The 23,721-nt window shown below is 41.5% G+C and overlaps 1 protein-coding gene across 1 annotated transcript in view; it reads right to left on the bottom strand.

Annotated features, from left to right (window-relative positions):
• LOC126335115 (esterase E4-like) overlaps positions 1 to 23,721 on the bottom strand; it is a 91,964-nt gene that overhangs the window by 17,286 nt on the left and 50,957 nt on the right. Inside the window, exons 7-8 of the mRNA XM_049998069.1 lie at positions 12,815 to 12,990; positions 9,959 to 10,106 (exon numbers count right to left, since the gene is read on the bottom strand). Coding sequence (XP_049854026.1) covers positions 9,959 to 10,106; positions 12,815 to 12,990 — 324 coding nt within the window. The remainder of the gene's footprint in view (positions 1 to 9,958; positions 10,107 to 12,814; positions 12,991 to 23,721) is intronic.

Here is a 23,721-nt window from a genome sequence, read left to right as displayed (position 1 = left end):
GTCATGTGGCTTACAAATCTATGTGACATACTTTTATATTAGTTATATATGTACTTTAGGAGAAAAGAAGCTATTTTGAAAAAAAAAAAACACTACTCGTTCTCCTGAGAAGTACTCTGGAGTACAGTTACAGAACAGAGATCAGACTGGTCTGAAGCGAAGAGTTGTAGTTCACCATTCCTATTCAGCAACATAACAGATTAAATTTTAAAAGCAGCAAAAAGAAAGGCTCCATCATACAGAGCTAATGAATCCATTGATGATGTTTTGATACGAGATGAGACACAAGTGGTCGTACTAGATAATCTAGACCTCTGGCAAGAAAAAATTATGGCTATGGGTCTCAAAAATAGAAATCCCAAGAAAATCAGTCTAGCATTGAATAGAAATTTTCCTATACACCACCTATGAACCTAAAATTAAAAATAAGATCAAGGCTAACTTCCATTGTTTAGGTAATATTGTCTCCTTGGATAACACCATCCTCGAAGAGATTGGTAACAGACTATAAAAAGCCTCCAAACTCTAAAATATGGAACCATGTCAGATACTTTGGGACAGAACAGTTCCATATGTTTCCAAGATCACCTACACAAAACATTTCGTACCTATGTGTGGAGTGGACCATCTAGGTGGCATTCCCCCCTTTTTATTCCCTACAAAAGATAAAAATGAATAACATAATGACTGAGAACATCTATGAATGGAAAAAATCTTGTTGGAATTCTTGAAGAAAAACAACTACAATGGTATGGTCCCACCCCCTACAAAAGATCTTTTGTGTACACTCCTGGAAATTGAAATATAAACAACGTGAATTCATTGTCCCAGGAAGGGGAAACTTTATTGACACATTCCTGGGGTCAGATACATCACATGATCACACTGACAGAACCACAGGCACATACACACAGGCAACAGAGCATGCACAATGTCGGCACTAGTACAGTGTATATCCACCTTTCGCAGCAATGCAGGCTGCTATTCTCCCATGGATACGATCGTAGAGATGCTGGATGTAGTCCTGTGGAACGGCTTGCCATGCCATTTCCACCTGGCGCCTCAGTTGGACCAGCGTTCGTGCTGGACGTGCAGACCGCGTGAGACGACGCTTCATCCAGTCCCAAACATGCTCAATGGGACAGATCCGGAGATCTTGCTGGCCAGGGTAGTTGACTTACACCTTCTAGAGCACGTTGGGTGGCACGGGATACATGCGGACATGCATTGTCCTGTTGGAACAGCAAGTTCCCTTGCCGGTCTAGGAATGGTAGAACGATGGGTTCGATGACGGTTTGGATGTACCATGCACTATTCAGTGTCCCCTCGACGATCACCAGAGGTGTACGGCCAGTGTAGGAGATCGCTCCCCACACCATGATGCAGGGTGTTGGCCCTGTATGCCTCGGTCGTATGCAGTCCTGATTGTGGCGCTCACCTGCACGGCGCCAAACACGCATACGACCATCATTGGCACCAAGGCAGAAGCGACTCTCATCGCTGAAGACGACACATCTCCATTCGTCCCTCCATTCATGCCTGTCGTGACACCACTGGAGGAGGGCTGCACGATGTTGGGGCGTGAGTGGAAGATGGCCTAATGGTGTGCGGGACCGTAGCCCAGCTTCATGGAGACGGTTGCGAATGGTCCTCGCCGATACCCCAGGAGCAACAGTGTCCCTAATTTGCTGGGAAGTGGTGGTGCGGTCCCCTACGGCACTGCGTAGGATCCTACGGTCTTGGCGTGCATCCGTGTGTTGCTGCGATCCGGTCCCAGGTCGACGGGCACGTGCACCTTCCGCGGACCACTGGCGACAACATCGATGTACTGTGGAGACCTCATGTCCCACGTGTTGAGCAATTCGGCGGTACGTCCACCCGGCCTCCCGCATGCCCACTATACGCCCTCGCTCAAAGTCCGTCAACTGTACATACGGTTCACGTCCACGCTGTCGCGGCATGCTACCAGTGTTAAAGACTGCGATGGAGCTCCGTATGCCACGGCAAACTGGCTGACACTGATGGCGGCGGTGCACAAATGCTGCGCAGCTAGCGCCATTCGACGGCCAACACTGCGGTTCCTGGTGTGTCCGCTGTGCCGTGCGTGTGATCATTGCTTGTACAGCCCTCTCGCAGTGTCCGGAGCAAGTATGGTGGGTCTGACACACCGGTGTCAATGTGTTCTTTTTTCCGTTTCCAGGAGTGTATTCTTTGATCAGAATGTTGGAAAAGATCAAGGGGCAAAATCTTGTGATGGTAGGGAAAAGCAGATCTTTAAGAACATCAAAACTAAAGATGCCAACTGGAATCAGTTGAGAATGTGGACTATTACCACTGAAAATTAAAGTGCAGCTCTTTGCTCAATTATCCAAAACAAAGCCACTAGAAAAAGTAAAAACATCACATAAAAACTTTTTAACATTAAGACTGTGTGATGAACTAGAATTACAGTTTTCAAATCCAGATTTTTCCCCCTCTTATAGGAAATGGCCACTATCTGAGCAATTCATTCTTGCCACACACCCAGACAAATCTTCAGTCTATTTGTATCTCTTTGCTACTCTTCTCAACTCTCTAAACTCTTGTGTAGCTTTCTACGAATCTCAGGAATCTCATTTCCTATCCATGTATCTTATTTAGGTATTTAGTACTCAGCTAAAATTCCTCTGAGCCACATGGAAAAACTGAAACAGCCATCTTGTTGTAAAACTTCATTCTTTTTCCTTTTCTCATTTTCCTTGATAATGTTCTTTGGATCTTTCTGCCAGTGACATGATAGGTATATAGTTTATCAGCAACATTTTTAGAGGATTTCATATTATTCACAAGTCACAGATGAAAAATAAACCAGTTACATACACTAGTAACACACCTGTATCTTATATTTTAAAGCTGAAAAATGAAAACTAATAGTCAACTATTCAACAGTTATGAGAAGAATAGATTACTATTCATGATAAAGACAACATAGTGAGTTGCAGGCAGGCACAATGAAAATATGTTACATACTAAGCTTTCAGCTGAAGCCTTCTTTCTTCAGCAAAAAAAAAGGGAAAACACACACACACATTCACACAAGCAAACAACCTCAAACCTCACGCACAATAACCACTATCTGCTGATGTTATAGCTTGACTGCAACTGTTGAGTTGACCAAACACAGCAATCGGGGCATGAGCAGGGCATGGGGAGGGATAACAGAATATGAGCGGAGGGGGGAGGGAGAGAAGAACACTGTCTGGGTGAGCATGCAGGGACTAGAAGGTGACATGACAACACTGCTAGAGGCAGAGTGGGGAGGCTGTGGTGGAGGGGAGGGACTAGGAGGAGAATTGGTAAAGAAGACGAGCAGAAAGGAGAAAAGAGAAATTGGGTGTTGCCAGAGAGTAAGCACAAGGAGGATATGGGACATGAATTTGGAGGATAGTGTAGGACAGAGGAGGCAGAAACTGTTCGCTAGAGGATGTGGGACAGCAAGCTATCTTAGGTTGAGACTGTGATAATCTCGGGAGCAGAGAATGTGTTGTAAAGGTAACCCCCATTTGCACAGTTCAGAAAAGCTTATGGGGGAGAAGAGGATCCAGATGGCCTAGGGTTGTGAAGCAGCCATTAAAACCAAACATTTTATGTTCGACTGCTTGCTATGCAACAGGGTGGTCCAATTTGCTCTTGGCCACATTTTGGCATGACCATTCTTCATGGTGGACATTTGACTGGTAGCCACACCAATATAAACAGCTGAGAGATGATTGCAGCATGGCTGCTACATGACATGGTCACTTTCACAGGTGGCCCAGCCTCTGATGGGGCAGTATAAGCTTGTTACAGGACTGGAATAGGAAGTGCTGGGTGGGTGGACTGGGTAGGTTTTGCACCTAGATTTACCACAGGAATATGATCACTGTAGCCATGGGTTGGGATTGGAAGTGGCAGAGGGATGGACTAGGATGTAGTGGAGGCAGTGTGGGTGATGGAACACCATGTTTCTAGGGAAAGATCGTGGTAAGATGTCCTTCATTTCAGGGAATTACAACAGATAACAATGCCTTAACAAAGTATTTAGTTCAGTTGTTCCAGTCCAGGGTGATGTTGGGTGGTTCTTGGGGTTGATGGGAGGATTAGGGCTGTGTGTGAATATGGCACGAAAACTCTATTTGCAGACTAGGTCTGTGGGACAGTGCCTGCCTGTGAAGGCCTTGATGAGACCTTCGACATATTGAGTAATGAGTTCTTGTCACTGCAGATACAACATCCACAGGTGGCCAGGCAGTATGGGAGAGATTTTTTGGTGTGGAAGGAATAGCAACTGTCAAAATACAGGTACTGTTGGTGGTTTGTGGGTTTAATGTGGACAGAGGCATGGTCGAGCCTTCAAAGAAGAGAAGGTTAATGTGCAGGGAGGTGGCACACTAGGTTGAGGAAGACCAGCAGCTGGGTTGGGGGGGAGGGTTGTTTTGGGGAAGGAGACCAGACAGCGACGTCATCGGTCTCATCGGATTAGGGAAGGATGGGGAAGGAAGTCAGCCGTGCCCTTTCAGAGGAACCATCCTGGCATTTGCTTGGAGTGATTTAGGGAAATCACAGAAAACCTAAATCAGGATGGCCGGACGTGGGATTGAACCGTTGTCCTCCCGAATGCGAGTCCAGGTTCTAACCACTGCGCCACCTCGCTCGGTCCAGCAGCTGGGACAGAAGGTTTGAAGTTGTGAAGGAATGAGGAAAGGTTGTCTCAGCCATGAGCCCAGATCATGAAGATATCATCAATGAGCTTTGAGGTTTTGGGAGTCCAGGAGAACTTCCTCCAGATGGCCCATAAAGAGGTTGTCATAGTACAGTATCGTACAAGCGCCCATGGCTACATTGTGAATTTGTTTGTATACCTTCCCTTCAAAGAAGACGTAGTTATGAGTGACGATAAAGTTAGTAAAGTGTATGAGCAATGAGGTAGAGGGTTTGAAGTCTGAAGGATATTGGGAGAGGTAGTGTTCAATAGGTACTGGAGGTTATGCTGGACTTGTAGAATTGTGTCATTGTAGGTGGAGGAGTCAGACAATTGGCAAAGGCCTTCTGCCAGCTAGTCAGTGACTCCTTAGCAGAAAGCCTTTGCCTGTTGCCTAATCTGACATAACATCCAATACCTGCCTAAAGCCTTTGGCCCTTTCCAGAACCTCTCACCTGAATCCATTTCCCTCCATACCCCTTGACATCCCACCCACCTGCCTTCTACATATTCCCCAAAATCCACAAACTCAGCAATCCTTGATGTCCCATATTAGATGGTTATTGTGCCCCCACTGAAAGAATTTCACCCTCATTGACCAGCACCTGCAACCAATTGTCCAAAATCTAGTCTCCAATGTCAAAAATACCAGCCACTTCCTTCACAAACTCTCCACCATCCCTGTCTCTTCAGCTCCTGAATTCCTATTTGTCAGTGCTGATGCCACTTCCCTATACATCAACATCCCTCACACCCATAGTCTTGCTGATTTTGAACACTACATCTCACAACGCCCTTCAGACTCAAAACACACTACCTCATTCTTCATACGCTTATAACTTAATCCTAACATACAGCTATTTCATGAAATTCTTTCAGTGGGGGCACAATAACCATCTAACATGGGACTATTTGAAGGGAACAGTGTAACAATGGACACCTGAATGACACCCTTCAATGACAACCTTTTTACAGACCCCATAGAGCAAGCCTTTCTAGATTCCCGAAACTGCAAAGCCCTGGTTTGGCTCAGGTTCACTGATGATATCTTCATGATCTGGGCTCAGGGCTGAGACAACTTTTCCTCATTCCTTCACAACCTCAACACCTTTTCTCCCATATGCTTTACCTGGTCTTCTTCAACTTGGTGTGCCATCTTCCTGGATGTTGTCCTCCTCTTCTCTGGAGGCTCTGACTGCACCTTTGTTCACATTAAAGCCTCACACCACCAACAGTACCTTTATTTTGACAATTGCCATTTCTTCCACACCAAAATGTCTCTCCCATACTGCCAGCCACCTGGGAATGATGTCCCTGGAGTGACAAGACCTCATTGCCCAGTATGCTGAAGTCTCAACAAGGCCTTCACAGACAGGCACTGTCCCCCAGACCTAGTTCACAAAAAAAGAGTTCCCACACCACATTCCCACAAATCCCTAATCCTCCCACAACCCCCAAGAACCAGCTACAGAGGAGCAACCTCTTTCATCACCTGCTACAACTAGGAATGGGACAATTGAACTAAATCCTTCATCAGGGCTTTGATTACCTATCGTCATGCCCTAAAATGAGGGACGTTGTATCTGAGGTCTTTCCCCCCAAAAGTGGTGTTCCATCACCCACACAACCTCCACATCATCCTAGTCCATTCCTATGTTGCTCCCAATCCCAGCTCCTTGCCACAGGGATCATATCCCTGTGGTAGACTTACGTGTAAGACCTGCCCAATCCACCCATCCAGCACTTCTTTTCCAGTCCTGTTACAGGCTACATCAGAGGCTAGGCCACCTGTGAGAGCAACCAAGTCATATACCATCTGGGCTGCAATCATTGCACACATTTTTGTATTGGTATGAATAACAACCAGCTATGTACCAGGATAAATGGACACTGCCAAACTGTGGCCAAGAGCAAAGTGGACCACCCTGTGGAACAACATACAGTTGAACATAACATGCTTTATTTTAATGCCTGTTTCACAAATCTAGACCATCTGGATCCTCTCCACCACCACCTTCACTGAACTGCAGAACACATTCTCTGTTCCTGAAATTGTCCTGGTCTCAACCTATGACAAAACATAGTTGCCACACCCTCCACCTAACAGTTTCCACTTCCTCTGTCCTATAACATCTTCCCTCACCCTCACTGTCCCTGCTTCCTAACAAAGCACCCACCAGTCTTTCTCCTCACTGCCCTTCTCCTTTTCCACTGCCCATTTTCACCCACCTCCCCCCCTTCCTCCACAGCCACCCAATGCTGCCCTTGGCAGCCTTGCCCTGAAGTCTTCTAGTCCCTGCACACTCCACTAGACAGTACTCTTCTCTCTGCCCACCCATTGTACTCTGATATCACTTCCCCTTCCCTCCCAATCCCTAACTGCTACTTTCATTCAACACTTCAATTTCAGTCTGGCTAGAGCGGCTGTAGATACAGGTCATGTGTGTGTGAGGTGTGCCTACTTGTGTCATGTAGTGTGTTTACATTCTTTGCTGAAGAAGTCTGTAGCTGAAAGCTCTCTGTGTAACTGTCTTTTCATTGTGCCTGTCTGCAAACAATGCTTCATCTGTACAGTGAGTAGCAATATATCCTTTTCATAACTGTTGGTATTCCAACCTGGCCTTTCCATCGTTTGATTCAGTCATTCACCTGCAGCTGATTCATTTGTGGTATGAAGAAACATACAAAACTGTAGGAAATTTCATTGACTTTTGATTAAACATTTTTCTGCATTGAATACTCACTCACTCACTCACGCACACACACACACACACACACACACACACACACACACACACACACACACACACACACAGAGTAATGTTGTTACTTGTACGATGTTAAATACATCAGAACAATGAGACATCCATAACCAACTGTAAAAGGCTTTTTCATGTATGTGTTTGACGTGTCTGTCATTAGAAACTGACTTCATTAAAATAATGCAAACAAACTTCCAAAAACAATAATCAAGTTGGCTAGCATTCTAGAAATCAGCTACTCTCTGACTAAAAAACTCAAAGTGAATCATTTCCAGACCATAATTTTTGGCAATGTAATAATAGCTTCTACAGCATTTGCCAACATAATAATAGCTTCTACAGCATTAATAGATTAGATTAGATTAGATTAGATTAATACTTGTTCCATAGATCATGAATACGACACTTCGTAATGATGTGGAACGTGTCAGGTTAATAAAAGATGTCTGTACAAGAAATTACATTACACAAAATATTGCATGACACTAATGATTAAGGTTTTTTTTTTTTTTTTTTTTTTTTTTTTTTTTTTTTTTTTTTACTTACTTTATATCTAAAAATTCAGCCAATGAGTAGAAGGAGTTGTCATCTAGAAATTCTTTTAATTTATTTTTAAATGTTAGTTGGCTATCTGTCAGGCTTTTGATGCTGTTTGGTAGGTGCCCAAAGACTTTTGTGGCAGCATAATTTACCCCTTTCTGTGCCAAAGTCAGATTTAACCCTGCATAGTGAAGATAAATATCTGGAATATTGCTTATGTCTGCAGGTTCTCCTTCATAATCTCCCCATGTTAGAAAGGTTTTGCATAACTGCATTTGTATGTGTTTGCAGTTCTTGTTATTGTTTATGCTCATATTCTGACCACTAGTGCATAGAGTCTATTTATGTGAGTGCAGTTGTTTATCTTTGTCTTCTTTGTAGTGGTAGTACTCTTTGCATTTTTTTTTTACATTTGAAAAGTCAGCTGTCATAAGGAAAGCCAGTTATTTTAATTAATAAAATAAGTTCATACACAGCTTTATTAATCTCTCTTAGGAAATCTCCACTATTTGCATCACCCTACATAAAAATTTATTATTATCAGAATGTTAAACAATGGAAACTCCAGGTTCCAGTATCATCAATGTAAGGAAGAAGTAGATTGCTGCTTACCATAAAGGTGACACATTAAGTTGCTGTCAGGCACAAATAAACGTTAAGTTGCAGACGGGCACAAATAAAAGACACTTACACCTTAACTTTTGGCCACAGCCTTCATCAGAAAAAGAAAACGCACATTCATTCACATAAGCAAGCACATCTCATGCACACAAAACTGCCATCTCTGGTGGCACAGATTGGAATGCCACTTATTCTGGTCCAAGTGGCTGGAGTCGGCAGCGGTATGTGCATATGAGTGCCTGCTTGTGTGAGTGAATGGTGTGTGTCTCTCTTTACTGATGAAGGCTGTGGCCAAAAGCTTTATGTAAATGTCTTTTAATTGTGTATGTCTGCAACCTCACATGTGTTCTTTATAGTAAGTAGAAATCTGTCTTTGCCGGCCATGGTAGCCGAGCGGTTCTAGGCGCGACCGCTACAGTCACAGGTTCAAATCCTGCCTTGGGCATGAATGTGTGTGATGTCCTTAGATTAGTTAGGTTTACGTAGTTCTAAGTTCTAGGGGACTGATGACCTCAGAAGTTAAGTCCCATAGTGCTCAGAGCCAAATCTGTCTTTTCCTATATTGTTGACATTCCTATCTGTAGTTCCCATTGTTTGATTAAGCAGTATATTGTTTATTTTCCTAGAGTCATCAAGATGTGTTGATCAGAAAGCATCCAAACTACATGTACTATCACAACCTTTGTGTGAGCAGATTTTGTACATGAATGTAAATATGTAAAATTAAGTAGTATATTATTTATTTTATTAGAGTCATCAAGATGTGTTGATTAGAAAGCTTCCTGGCTACATGTAATATTTCAACTTATGTTTGCCTAGATTTTGTACATGAATGTAAATATGAAAAATTTTATAGTGTCTGTATTTTGAGATGTCCTGTAGATAACAAGGATGTAATAAAATGGGCACATTATGAATAAATAAAAAGACTTGTTACACAACCTGAAGTTTCCTCTGAATGCTGGACTGTGCAGGGCATGAAGAATATGTAAATGAATGAGGGAGTTGTTCTGTTCCTTAATGAGAGTAAGAATTTCCCTGTATAAATTTCTCAGTATAATTTGAGAAGAATATGTACTGCCATTAGAGCATTTATTTATTGCCATATGTGTTTTCCAAGCAGAGCTGTTTGAAGCCTGGTATATACCACATGAGAATAATATTATGTTTAATTTTAGAACTGTGAAAGAAATTCCAGTGACTTGTAAAGTCTTCAGTTATTAGCTGTATTACCTTTGGATCAAAATTTGCTGCAAAGACTACCCAAAAATAATATGTACATTACAGCTGTATTTTATTGAAACAAGGTATTTACCATATGGAGTTTGTGTTCCTGGGGAGTACAACCAGCTGTACCTGCCTGCATATGTGAAGTGGTAATAGTACACAGGTGCTGAACTCAGCTGAGCTACTATCTTTGCAGCACGGTCCGTAGGGAATATTATAAGTGCATCAGAATATGCCTGTAAAAGGGTAACAGAAAGGAAAATAGACCACAATATAAATTAAAAATTTCTATTCTAAAACAACAAAATAACAGAAGTAAAATTTAATGATGATAGAAATTTTCAAATTAAAATAACACACAAAAATGAGGACAAGTAAGCCCTCACAGGCAACTGGTTGGCTGATTGGTGCACGGCTTACAAACAAATGTTACAGCACAGAAAATGTCACCAACTTTCAAGCTACCACTCTTTTTATTTAGCTCTTTCTCTAAAACACACATCTAAACTCAGTCCTCATGGCAACAATGATGATGTTTATTTATGAGTGATTGCGTGGAATGATGGGTGTGTACAGAGGAAAGACATACAGTGTTAGATATGTGGGACAAAGAGGAGCTAGGAAGGCAACAGAAGGCAAAAGATGAGGAGATAGGTAGCTCTAAGTGTCAGTAGCAAAATGATAGTTAATTAAAAATTACAGGAGTTTCTTCAAAACAATTATAGTTTTACTGGGCTAAGTAGAACATCTGAATTCCTTTTTCTAAGTAAATCAAACAATGGAAAATCCACAACAGAATGTAACAATATTGTGAAAAGGAAAGTTCCTACTCACTATATAGTGGAGATGCTGAGTCGTGACAGCCACAACAAAAAGACGGTCACAAATATAGCTCTCGGCCAGTGGCCTCAGTTGCCTTAGACTGCAGTTATGTGTGAGTGAGTTGCATTTGCATGAGTGTGTATGTGTGTGTGTGTCATCTAATTTTGATGAAGGCCTTACTGGCAGAAAGCTATATCTGTGTCAGTCTTTTTCTAAGTAACCCATTCAAGCAAAATCCATCTGCTCTCCAAAACTAAAAAGTCAAGCGTTAACAACAAATTCAGGATGCCTAGCAACATGCATTTAAAATATTCACTAATGGATTAAAAATAATTGATCAATCATATGTAGGTAGTGCCTTCTTCTCCCTTGAACTTCAAACACAATGATCATGGTTTTCTAAAACATTGATCATGTGAAACCCAACTTGCACTATTCCCACATGACATACTGAAAGCAGTGTTTCTTTATTTCCGAAAAGCATTTAGGTCAGTACCACACCTACACTTATTGTCAAAAGTATGATAATATGTGATATTGAGTGAAATTTGTGACTGGATTGAGGATGTTTCAGTAGGGTGGACACAGCATGTTATCTTGGATAGAGAGTTATTGTCAGATGTAGAAGTAACTTCCAGTGTGCCCCAGGGAAGTGTGTTGGGTCACTTGCTGTTAATGTTGTATATTAATGGGCTTGTAGACAATATTAATAGTAAAATCTGTTTTTTTTTCTCTAGATGATGCAGTTATCTATAAGAAAGTTCTATTTGAGAGAAGCTGCATACTCATTCAGTCAGATATTGATAACATTTCGAAATGGTGCAGAGATTGGAAAATTGCTCTAAATGTTTAGAAATGTAAAATTTTGCACTTCACAAGATGAAAAAATGTAGTATCCTATGACTATAATATCAATGAGACACTGTTGGAGTCAACCAACTCATACAAGTACCTGGGTATAACACTTTGCAGGAATGTGAAATGGAATGATCGCATAGATTCAGTTATGGGTAAAGATGGTGGTAGACCTTGGTTTATTGACAGAATACTGAGGAAGTGCAATTAGTCTACAAAGGAGATTACTTACAAATCACTTTTGTGACCCATCCTAGAATATTGCTCACATGTGTGGGGCCCCTACCAGATAAGACTAACAGCAGATATTGAACATATACAGAGAAGGTCAGAATGAATGGTCACAGGTTTCTTTAATCCACGAGAGAGTGCCACAGAGATACTGAAGGAACTTAAATGGCAGACTATCAAAGACAGATGTAAACTATCCTGAGAATCTCTATTAACAAAGTTTCAAGAACCAGCTTTAAATGATTAATTACTCGAGGGATATACTACAACCACCAATATATTGCTCGAACAAGTATCTTGAGGATAAGATTAGAATAATTACTGCATGCACAGAGACATTCAAATGATCATAAATGAATGGAACAGGAAGAAATCCTGACACTGGCACAATTCGATGTACCCTCTGCCATGCACCTCACAATGGTCTGCAGAGTATAGATTTAGATGTAGATGTAGATACTGCCTCTACACATCAAAATTTATCTCGGAGGAAATGGCCACCATTCAGCTTTTCAAGTTTATGGGGATGATTGGACTGAAAATGGTCTTGATCATATTTGATTTATTAAATATATTACCAGCTCTCAACACGCCAGAAATACAGAGGGATAACAACATTCATTTTATGAACATAGCATTGAAGCTTGCTGAGCTGGAGTGCTATGGAACTTCAGTGAACTTTCTCTGACAAAAGGAATACGTGGATCTTCTCGCAAAGGGTGCATTTCGTCTTGTTAAAGATCAACACTGTCATGCATTTCTCAGTATTGGTTGAGATGAGTCTTTGTCTTTTTTGTGCCAAGAAACATGTTCTGAAGTTTGTCCTGGCATTTCATATTGTAAAAATATATGTGTTACTGTTGTTCTTAACTATTATTATTGCACATAGTTGATGGAAGATTCACAAGAACATACACAGTGTAAGGCACTAGTAAACAGGGTGAGTTACAAAAACAGCTGAGTATAGGGCATCACACTCAATACGTTATAGTACTTTTTATGTAAGTCATGTCATATGTATTTGAGCCTTACTTACTTGTCCAAGTGCAATCTCAGAATCATTTGTTATTGGTTTATCTTGAAGATAAAACTTTCTCAGCTCTCTACTAACTTCAAGTGAGTGTGGCGTATCCCGCTCATAAACAAATGCAATTGGAAATACTGTCTCGTAATTTTCAGACATATTTTCTGCCAGATTATTGTAGGTAATTTCTGAAACATGGAATTAGCACAATTAAACAGTCAATATATCAGAAAAACCAAAAAGAAATAGGGATTAATTTGATTAATTTCTTTTTATCAAAGTTTTAAAATAAAAATTAGTACTGTGAAGCAATGGCTCCATGTGGCTGAAGTTTTGTATACATGTCATGCAATTTACAAAAGCATAGATGCTGTTGGCTCCAGCATCATTACAGCATAGCTGTTGAGAACAACATAGCTTTCTGTGTGCACGGTATATATTTTTAGTTAGCTCTGAGGGAGGACAATGTCTGACATCTTAGAAACAATGTGACAATGAAAGTTGGGATCTTTTTTCTCTCTCTCTTGTTTTGCCACTGGCCTCCTTAAATTCATTTTTTTCATTTATGGCTAATTACCATTAAAATAAATTAGAATAATCTGCATTTTCACAAAAGAGAAAGCTTGGCCCTCAGTCTTAAAGAATATACCACCAGATCTAATTTTGTACTTAGTTTAAAAACAAAGATGATGTGACTTACCAAACAAAAGTGCTGGCAGGTCGATAGACACACAAACAAACATAAACATACACACAAAATTCAAGCTTTCGCAACCAACGGTTGCTTCTTCAGGAAAGACGGAAGGAGAGGGAAAGACGTAAGTATGTGGGTTTTATGGGAAAGGGTAAGGAGTCATTCCAATCCCGGGAGCGGAAAAACTTACCATAAGGGGAAAAAAGAACAGGTATACACTCTCACACACACACATATCCATCCACACATACACAGACACAAGCAGACAATTGTAAAGGCCAAGAGTTTGGGCCTTAGTTTTGTGCTTAGTTTTATACATTTAATTGATTTCTTAATTTATTTTGACTATTCCTAGTTAATATCTTTTCTTATTGGGTGAAATAAATATTTGTTTCGTAACCTGAATTCTACTGTTAACTTATAAACAAATATAAATTTTGTACTAATTAATAATACAGCTTAACCCCTGTACTAGAAGAAACTGTTTAAAAGATGGAATTTTTCTGTATATTCGCTTAATTGAATGAGGTATGTTTCAGTTGTAATTTCTGTATCTTAAACATTGAGCAATGTATGGTTTCAGTGCCTATTATTGTTATGATACATAAAGGCCCAATTTTTGGTCTTGGGCAGTCAGTTCATGGCTGATTTTCAGACGAGAAACCCATGCTGGTTAGGTCAACAACAGTGCATCAACTTAACAGTGGAATAAGTGTAAGACAAATAGGCTGTGTGTTAAAACAATGACAGTGTCTGTTCAATACATACCACAGCATTCTGCAAGAATTGTGAACTGTGTGGCTCGGTTTTTACTGCTCATAGATATGCAACAGTAAACTATTGTAACAGTATGTTGATGTTTGCTTGCAACCTATTGGGGGGGGGGGGGGGGGGGGGGATGAACACTGAAAGTAAAGAACTGTGAAATGGAAATGTGCTTCTGTTGGCTACATCATTTAAAGTAGTCAGTGTTGAACTTCCACCCCCCATTTTTCAGCCAGTATAGCAATGCAGTACGTCAACACTGTGGACAATCAACAAGGAAATAAAGCAGGCAAATGTCACATATTGTGCCCTTGCATGTGAGGACTATTTTATGTGGGCACAATAAACTAGGGTTTGCAAACTGTGAACAGTGAACTCATGAGCGGTGTACAGTGCTATGACCTTGACGAAGGAAGTGCAACAGTCAATCAGCACTTGGGTTTCATGGTCACAGTAGGACAGCAGCCAATCATTGAATGGGTTCTATGGAAGCAGCCATTGGGTACAGGAACAGCTGTTGGATGCAGCCGACCAGGAGATACAACACACTTCACTGTGAAAATTACAACCTGCAGCAGCCATGCAGACGATGAATCGAGATGACAACCAAAGCAGCAGCAGCAGGAGACGAGTGAATAAGAATAAGGTGGTTTCATAACAAAAGCCATTTTATATTAAGTGACAGGTAAGGAGTGGCCTTAACTAAAAAGACAGCATGAGAGCATGGACAACAGGGGACTGGTTCTGTAGATGATGGTTATAAATCAGACATGAATGTAGTGACAAAAGTGCCATCTACATTTTATGATGATGTAAGCAAAATGGACGAAAACAGTACTGAAGCAAATGAAATCATTTATGTTTAGTGGGAGGAATCTAGTAACGAAAGTCAGCAAGGCCAACAGATTATGGCAGACAGAAAATTGGAAGTGATGTTAAGGCAAATTATGAGTAGTATGTGTATGAAACAAGACATGACTAGCTTAAAGGATGAACTAAAGAGAGAAATTTAAAAAGAAATTAAGGTAGTCAACTCTAATCTTACAGAATTACATAAGAAGGTTGAGGCAGCAGTTAAAGATTGTGATGAAAAGGTAAATAAGGTAGTACATAATACTAATGAGACATTAACACTAATGAGTAGTAAATGTGTAGAAGAGAGAAAGAAGCTTAGTGATGACTGTATTAGGAAGGCAGAGGCTTCCAAAAAACAGTGTCAAGATGAAGCCAAAGCTGCCAGGAAATTTTGTGCTGGAAATAGGGTTAAACTTCAGAACCAAATCGATCAGATTAAAATGTAGAGGCAGAGGTAGAAACCAAGTGTGCAGTAGTGATAGATGAAAAACTGGGAAAAGTAAATAAAAATGTAGATTCAAAATTAGCTGAAATGGAGAAAAAGGTGGAAGAGATATGTAGAGTAGAGATATGGAGAGTAGAGATATGTAGAGTAGAGATATGGAGAGTATGTCGTGTTTCAAACAGTCCCTCATTTATCAGCTGTAAGGAATTTAATAATTTTGAACAATATGGGAAGTGTATCCACTGGATTTCATTAGGGAATTTAATGATTTGCCTGAAAGATGGAATGACAAAGAGAAAATGTCATTTGTGAGAGGTTTTTTGAATGGAGATGCTTATGGATGGGCAGCTCAGATAGATGATAGCTATACCTCATCGTAAAGCTTTGAGAAAGCATTTTTAGATCAATATTGATCAAAAGAGAAGCAGCAGAGAATTTTTAGTGAATTTTGGGGAGGAGGGATTTGACTCTAGGAAGGGTACTGTGAAAGGTTTCTGTCAGCTTTGGATAAACAAACAGAAATATTTTGACAAAGAGCTAGATAGTGAATCAATAATTATGGGTTTAGAAAGTAAGTTGCCTCAGGAAGTTAGAGAATTGCTTGTACCTGCCCATAGGGGTAATATTAGTGACGTCTTGAATTATGTTGATAAAGTGGAGAGGGTAAAGTCCTCAGTGGAAGATTGTAGGAGGACTTTTGATGATAATAATCAAGCAGGGAGAGAATTTCAGGTAAATATGATGAACAGGACTAATTACAGTAGAAATTCAAGGAGTGGTTGGGTGGAGGGTAGCCAGAATGGGCACGGAAATGGTAGGAGAAATTCAATTACAGAAATATAGGAGATGATTTTAATTCCGGATCAAACCATTTAAACTAGGTAATACACCAGTTTTAGCTCACACTAGAGCAGGTAGTGATGAAGTACCACTTATATATAAATATGCTGTAATCACAGATAAGTTTAATGTAGATAGCAGTAAGACAAGTATAAATTATAATTCTAGTGACATATTGAATGATAGTATGGGTAACAATGCTTATCCCATAAAAGGAGAGGAGTAACTTACTATAATGTGCATTGAACCAGAAGTAAGACCTATGAGCAAGTAGGTGGATTCATTATGTGGTGATAATGCTTACCCCAGTTGTCTGTCTCATTTTTCATGTTTCCTGAGGCAGTCAAACTCTTCTCCTATCCTATCTGTAGTTTATAAGTGAATCAGAAACATTCTATCTTTGACTTTCATGTGATTTTGTACAGTAGGATACTTTAGTATAGGAATATTTTTAAAAAGTTTTCTCCAGTGTTACCTACATACATATTATGTTGTTACTGATAAGTTATGGAATCACAAGAGGATGGAAGAAAATAAATTGGTTCCATGGTTAAAGTATTTATGCCAAACAGTGAGCTAAGGTAAACAGAAAATGAAAGTTGTCAGCATAGGTGAAGGAGACGGTGCAGATTATCTGAAAACTATAACATCTGAGGTAATCAGCTCATGTGTGAAGCCCTCAGGGGCTCAGCATTTGTTTGCTGAGTACGGGCTTAGTGACACTGGGGTTCCTGAGCTGGGGGCTGGTAAGAGCCACCAGTCCCCTGCCACCATAAGCTCTGGGCATGCTTCAGCAACCACCGTGCTGCACAGTGGTGGAACATTGTGTGTCTCAGGGAATGGGGATCTTGGCTTGACTGCCTGGATCGCGAGGATGGAAAAAAACTTCTATAAAAAAAAACCTCAATCTCAAAGTGTGCTACATGCTGATGAGATGCATGGCTGTTCAGGTGGAACAGTTGTTAGCGGACAACCTCTGGAGAACCTAGCTCAACTCAGTTGTACAAGGCTTATTCAGGAATGTGGGGCTCCGTATGAGTGGACCCTTACTTCACCAGCTACTCGTGGGACCAAGATGGAACCCTCGAAATCTTCTCCTCCCAGAGGGAAAGGTGTGTCACCTGGGAGTTCTCAAACCCATTCATCAAAAAGAATGAGGGAGGCTAGGCCTCCTGATATTCAACATGTTATCAGTAACGTGGCTCAAGACATCATGAATCACAATATCTTTGTAGTGATCAAGAGGATGGAGGCAACATTTGAAAAAGTGTCCCCTTCTATATCCATAAAGGCTTAGAAGGGCTAGCTAGTACCTGAAAGTCTATTAAGTAGATGTGAAATGGTTTCTTGCTTGTCAAGACTAACTGGGCAAAGCAGGTGGAACTTCTTATGAGATCACAGAAATTGGGTGAGTATGACATCATTGTTGAGCTGCATGGCTCCCTTAACTCCAGCAAAGGTGTGGTAACCTGCCATGATATTATGAACATAGACACTGCTGGACTGAAACAAGAATGGGTACCTCAGCAGATCATAGATGTGGAACGAAGGACACACGAGGCCAATGGAGAGACTAAGAAGACTGCCACTTTTATTGTAACCTTCAACTCTCCAACACTACCTGAAAACATACTGGCAGTTTTCCTCTGACTTAGGGTTCAACCCTACATACCTTATGTGATGCTTCAAATGCCAGAGTTTTGGCCATAAAAATCTAAGTTGCAAAGGCAAAGCAACTTGTGGAAAGTGTGGAAAGGCAGCCCATGAAGCTGGGACTGACTGTCCGTTGTCTCCAGCAGTCTGCATTAACTGCTCTGGGAGCCACCCAGTTTGGAGCTGAGCCTTCCCTGTTTTTGCAGAGGAATGCAAAATTCAGGAAATAAAAGTGACCAAACGGATCACCTATGCAGAAGCCAAGAAGGACTATCAGGTAATGAAACCCCCTGTCTTTGCCCCTCTTTATGCTTCCTTGGTGCAGAAAACTGCTATTAAGGTCAACACTTCAACTCATACGACGTCCAGTGTACCATTATCTACCATTAGTACCTGTACTTGCAGCTGCGTGTGCCAAAGCCAAGTGAAAGAGATAGCAATTCAGGCAGCTACAATGGAAGAAACCAGTAATGCTTCTGCAGCATGCAGCTCAAAGGCATCCCAAAAGCACAGTGCTTCTCAATGCCAACTATCTTCAAAGAAAGGTGGCTCTCACCGCCCCCCTTCTGCATCATCCTTGCTGGGAAAGGGAGTGGGGAAAGGAACTCAACATTCAGGTGGAAAGCTGACCTGGGTGCCATCAGACATCACTCTGGCATGAGTGACTGCCGGTGAGGACATAATGGTTTTTGATGCCTCATCACCAGACCTAGTCAGCCCCACCACTCTGCCTCACTCTACGAGCACCTCACCATCTCAGCACAAAGACAGGGGTAAATCAAGACCACATTGATGACATGCCCACATACTACAATGGAACATCAATGGATATAGCACTCATCTGGAGGAACTGAGACTTCTTGTACAGGAGAGACCCTTTTGCCTTTGCCTTCGAGAGACTCATTTTAAAGAGACTGACACACCTGTATTTGTAGACTATTACCTTTTCAGAAAAGACAACCTTACTGGTGATATGGCAAAAGGTGTGGTTGCAGTGTTCATAAAGGACACTTTTCACTCCTTACCTATTCCCTTAACAACAACACTACAAGCGGTTGCTGTTCGGATAGTGGCCCATGTTGACTTCATTGTGTGCTCTTTATACCTACCACCTCAAGAGCCTTTTGACAGTGGGGTCCTCACTCATCTTCTTGATGAACTCCCCCGCCCCCTCCTCCTTTTGGGGGACTTCAATGCACACAGTGCACTATGGGATTCTCACACCACTTTCTCGAATGGACAGGCACTTGAGGATCTACTACACACAACAGATCTCATACTTTTGAACATAGGTCGAGCTACACATTTTAGCACTGTTACAGGTTGTCTACCACCACAGACCTCTCCTTTTGCTAGCCTGCTCTTGGGGACACTGCTCAGTGGGCAGTGGATGATGACCTTCATCGTAGTGACAATTTCACTATCTGGATCCATCTGCCTGATGAAGCACAGCCTGAAAGAAAGCCACCAAGATGGTTGTTCAAAAAGGCTAACTGGACGCTTTACAGGCAGTTAGCTGTTTTAGAGCAATGTGATGGCATCCAGGACTGGTGGATCACATTACAGCTGTGATTCACCATGTCACTAATGCATCCATCCCAAAGTCTATGGAAACACCTAGGAAGCAACCTGCCCATTGGTGGAACGATGAATGTCATTTTGCAATCAGGTGCAGGAGGACAGCAATGGGCAGATTCAGTTGATGCCCTAAAGATGAGAATCTTGCATATTTTTGAATGGTGCATGCAAAGGCGAGGAGAATAATTCAACAGAGTAAGCAGAGGTCTTGGCAAGAGTTCCTAAACTCCATCAATAGGTCAACACCTGGATGTAAAGTATGGGAATCCATCAGCGGGACCTCAACTCACGACTGCCAATAGCAGCTGTATGAATACAGGGGTCTCTTGTAACATCAACAATGGATATAGTTCATACAATGGCTGAATCATATAAACCCATCACAGCTGATTCCAGCCAGGATCCCACCTTCCATCAATATTGGGAGGCACAGGAGAAGGCTGATCTTGATTTCCATTCCACCAACATGGAAGAATACAACCAGCCTTTCTCTCTGTGGTAGCTGACTTCTGCATTGTCAGTTGCTTGTGATACAATCCCTGGAAATGACCTGATAACCTACAGCATGTTGCAACACTTCGACTGACAGTCAAAGGAAGTCCTCCTTCAGCTCTTCAACAAAATTTGGATAACTTGTGACTTTCACAACTCATGGAAGGAATCTATTTTAATCCCAATTTTAAAATCAGGAAAGGATCAGACAGACCCTCATAGTTATCATAGTATTAGCTTGACAAGCTGTGCAGGAAAGACACTGGAGTGTATGGTCAATCAGTGCCTAGTGTGGGTTCTGGAAACCAGGTCCCTACTCAGCCATTCCCAGTGTGGGTTCAGAAGCTATCGCTCCACTCTCAATAACCTGACCCTGCAAGAAGCTGCCATTCAACAAGTTTTCCTTCATAAGCAACACCTTATTGGTGTTTTCTTTGATTTGGGAAAGGCCTATGACATTACCTGGAGGCATAATATTTTGTTGCAGCTCCATCAGTGGGGATTCCGTGGACGTCTATGACCTTCATACCGTCATTCCTCTTGGACTGATATTTTACATACAGGGTTGGGAATGTCCTGTCTGACCATTTTAAGCAGGAGAATGGTGTCCCTCAAGGGAGTGTTTTAAGTGTGACAGCTTTCAACATCACAATCAATAGTATTACAACCACAATGCGATGTCCAGTACTATGTTCCTTGTTTGTGGATGACTTCTCCATCTTCTTGGCATCCTCCAGCCTCACCACAGTTACTCGGCAATTGCAACTGACGATCAGGTGGTTGGAGGAATGGTGTTGCACCACAGGTTTTAAATTCTCATTAGAGAAAACAGTTTGTGTTAATTTTAATCATTCCCACTGTCTGTTTAATTTCCCTGTTTTAAAACTGGGGGACACTGTTCCCACTTTCATGGAAAAGGTGAAGTGGGTCCTATCTTTGACCAGAAGTTAACATGGTTGCCACACCTTAAAGAACTGAAACTGAGATGTCTCAAGGCCTTAAACATCCTTAAATGTGTCAGTTATAGGTCTTGGGGAGCTGACAGAGCACGTCTACTGCATCTTTATAAGGCCTCTGTGTGACTCCGGCCTGAATATGTAAGCCAGATTTATGGGTCAGCAAGACCTTCATACCTTAAAATGCAGGATGCAGTTCACCACAAGGGTATTAGGCTGTCAACAGGGGCCTATCACACAAACCCTGTTGTTAGTTTGTGTGCTGAAGCTGGTGAGCCTCCGCTGTCTATTCGTAGTCTTCTCCTCGTGGTATGCCAATCATAAAGGACATTGTCCATTCCTACATTGCCAGCATCCAGTTATGTTGTTCAGCAGCCACTGGATGACTGGTCAATCATCAACCACAAGCAACATGTTCATTTGGAATCTGTGCAAGGGAGAGCCTTGAGTTATTACAGGTGGGGGACATTCAGGTCCAAAGCCAGGGGTGGAGTAGGATCTCCCCCTGGCTACTGCCAAGGCCTAGGTTGTTTTCATAACTGATTACAAGAAGCATTGCAGTTCCAGACCATGTTTTTAAAATTAAATTTAATGAAATTTTATGTAGCCACCCAGATTTTATTACCATCTACATGGATGGTTCTAAGCAGGGAGATGTTTTCGGTTGTTTTGTCTTGTTCCCTGACTTTGTCCTCTTGATAGGGCTCCCAGAGCAGTTTTCAATTTATTACGTGGAACTTTTTGACATCCTGAGGGCAATAGAGCAGAGATGGTGTCATGGCAAAAAAATTATCATCTGCTCTGATTCTCAAAGAGCCCTTCTGGCTGTTGGACAGATGTACCTAGCAGATTGGATGGTGCAACAAGTGCAGGACGCTCTCCTTCTCTTGCAAAGGTGAAACAAGTCATTTTTAGCTGGGTTCCAGGGCACGTAGGCATCCAGGGAAACAAACTCACTGGTGCTGCTGCCAAGGAGGCTTGCTCCCTTCCTCCTCCTGCTCGCTGCTCAGTCCCTCTGTGGGCTGTCACTTCATTTGTGACCAGGAAGGGCATATGTTGGTGGGAGTCCCAGTGGCTGTAAGTGAGGGACAATAAACTATGTTCCATCAAGACTTTAGTGTGACCATGGATCACCTCCCTCTGCTTGCAATGGTGTGTAGAAGTATCCCTTACTTGGCTGACAGTGGGACATTGTCTATTGACACATGGCTTCCTCTTAGGTTGGGAGGAGCCCCCGGTATGTCAGAGATGCAGGATACAGCTGTCAGTACGACATCTTTTAACTGAGTGTGTTTTATATGACAACCAGAGGGTTAAACTGGGTCTCCCACAGGATCTTCCCTTTATTTTAACTGATAACAAGGTGAGTGTTGTTCATGTCTTATGTGTAGTGTCTGGAATTCTTCCCAAAACACTTGGTGTGAGATCTTATTAATGTGTCACAGAGTCACTGGGTCACATATTATTTGTAAGTCGTCTACAGCCACGGTTATTTTTCCCTTTTTTAACAGCATCTTTACACGTATTTTATCCATGATTTTATTTAGATTTCCCGCTGTGTCTCATGGTGTGTTTTTTTTTATTTTTTTTTTTATTTTTTATTTTTTTATTAAGGGCTTTTCTGAACCTCACCTTTTTGGGGTTGCTTTATGTTTCCTTTGCTGGGATCAAATTTAGTTTACCAGTTTATTGATCTCTCTACATAGATTTTGAAAATCTTCTTTGGTATAACATTAATGCAAGGGCACTAATGACCTAGCTGTTTAGCTCCCTCCACCATAAATTATCATCATCATCATGTATGAAGTTAGGATAATTTGGTGCAGCAGCAGAGGTAATATGCAGTATAAAAAAACCATCTTGGATACCAAGTTATTAACATTAATTGTAGTATAATATGAGGGTAATCCCAAAAGTAAGGTCTCCTATTTTTTTATACGTACATAGACCTGTTTATTTATACAATTGTTTACATCAGTTTACAGCTTGAACATTTAGCAATTTTTTTGACAAAATCACCATTTCTGTTGATGCATTTTTGTAGACACTGTGGCAGTTTCTGTATGCCCATGCCATACTAGCTCACTGCCGTGCTGTTCAGAAAGTTATGAACCTCTTCTTTCACCTCGTCATCAGAGCTGAATCACTTTCAGGCCAATTGTTCTTTTAACCTAGAGAACAGGTGATAGTCACTGGGCACCAAGTCAGGAATATGGGGTGGGTCATTATATTCCACTGAAACTGTTGCAGGAGAGCAACGCTTTGCCGAGCGATGTGTGGGCAAGCGTTGTCATGGAGAATGTGTATGCCCTTGCCCAACATTCCTCTTCTCTGGTTCTGAATTGTCTGTTTGAGTTTTTTCAGAGTCTCACGGTACGTGTCAGCATTAATTGTGGTCCCATCGATTCAGCTTCAATGATGAGGTGAAAGAAGAGATTCAGAACTTTCTGAACAGCATGGTGCTGAGCTGGTATGACATGGGCATACGAAAACTGCCACAGCATCTACAAAAATGCATTGACAGAAATGGTGATAATGTCAAAAAATAGCTAAATGTTCAAGCTGTAAACTGATGTAAACCATTGTAGAAATAAACAGGTCTATGTACTCATAAAAAAGGAGTCCATACTTTTGGGATTAC

The sequence above is a fragment of the Schistocerca gregaria genome, chromosome 2, assembly GCF_023897955.1.
Source record: "Schistocerca gregaria isolate iqSchGreg1 chromosome 2, iqSchGreg1.2, whole genome shotgun sequence".
Lineage (NCBI taxonomy): Eukaryota > Metazoa > Arthropoda > Insecta > Orthoptera > Acrididae > Schistocerca > Schistocerca gregaria.
This window is presented reverse-complemented; position numbering and strand designations above follow the sequence as displayed.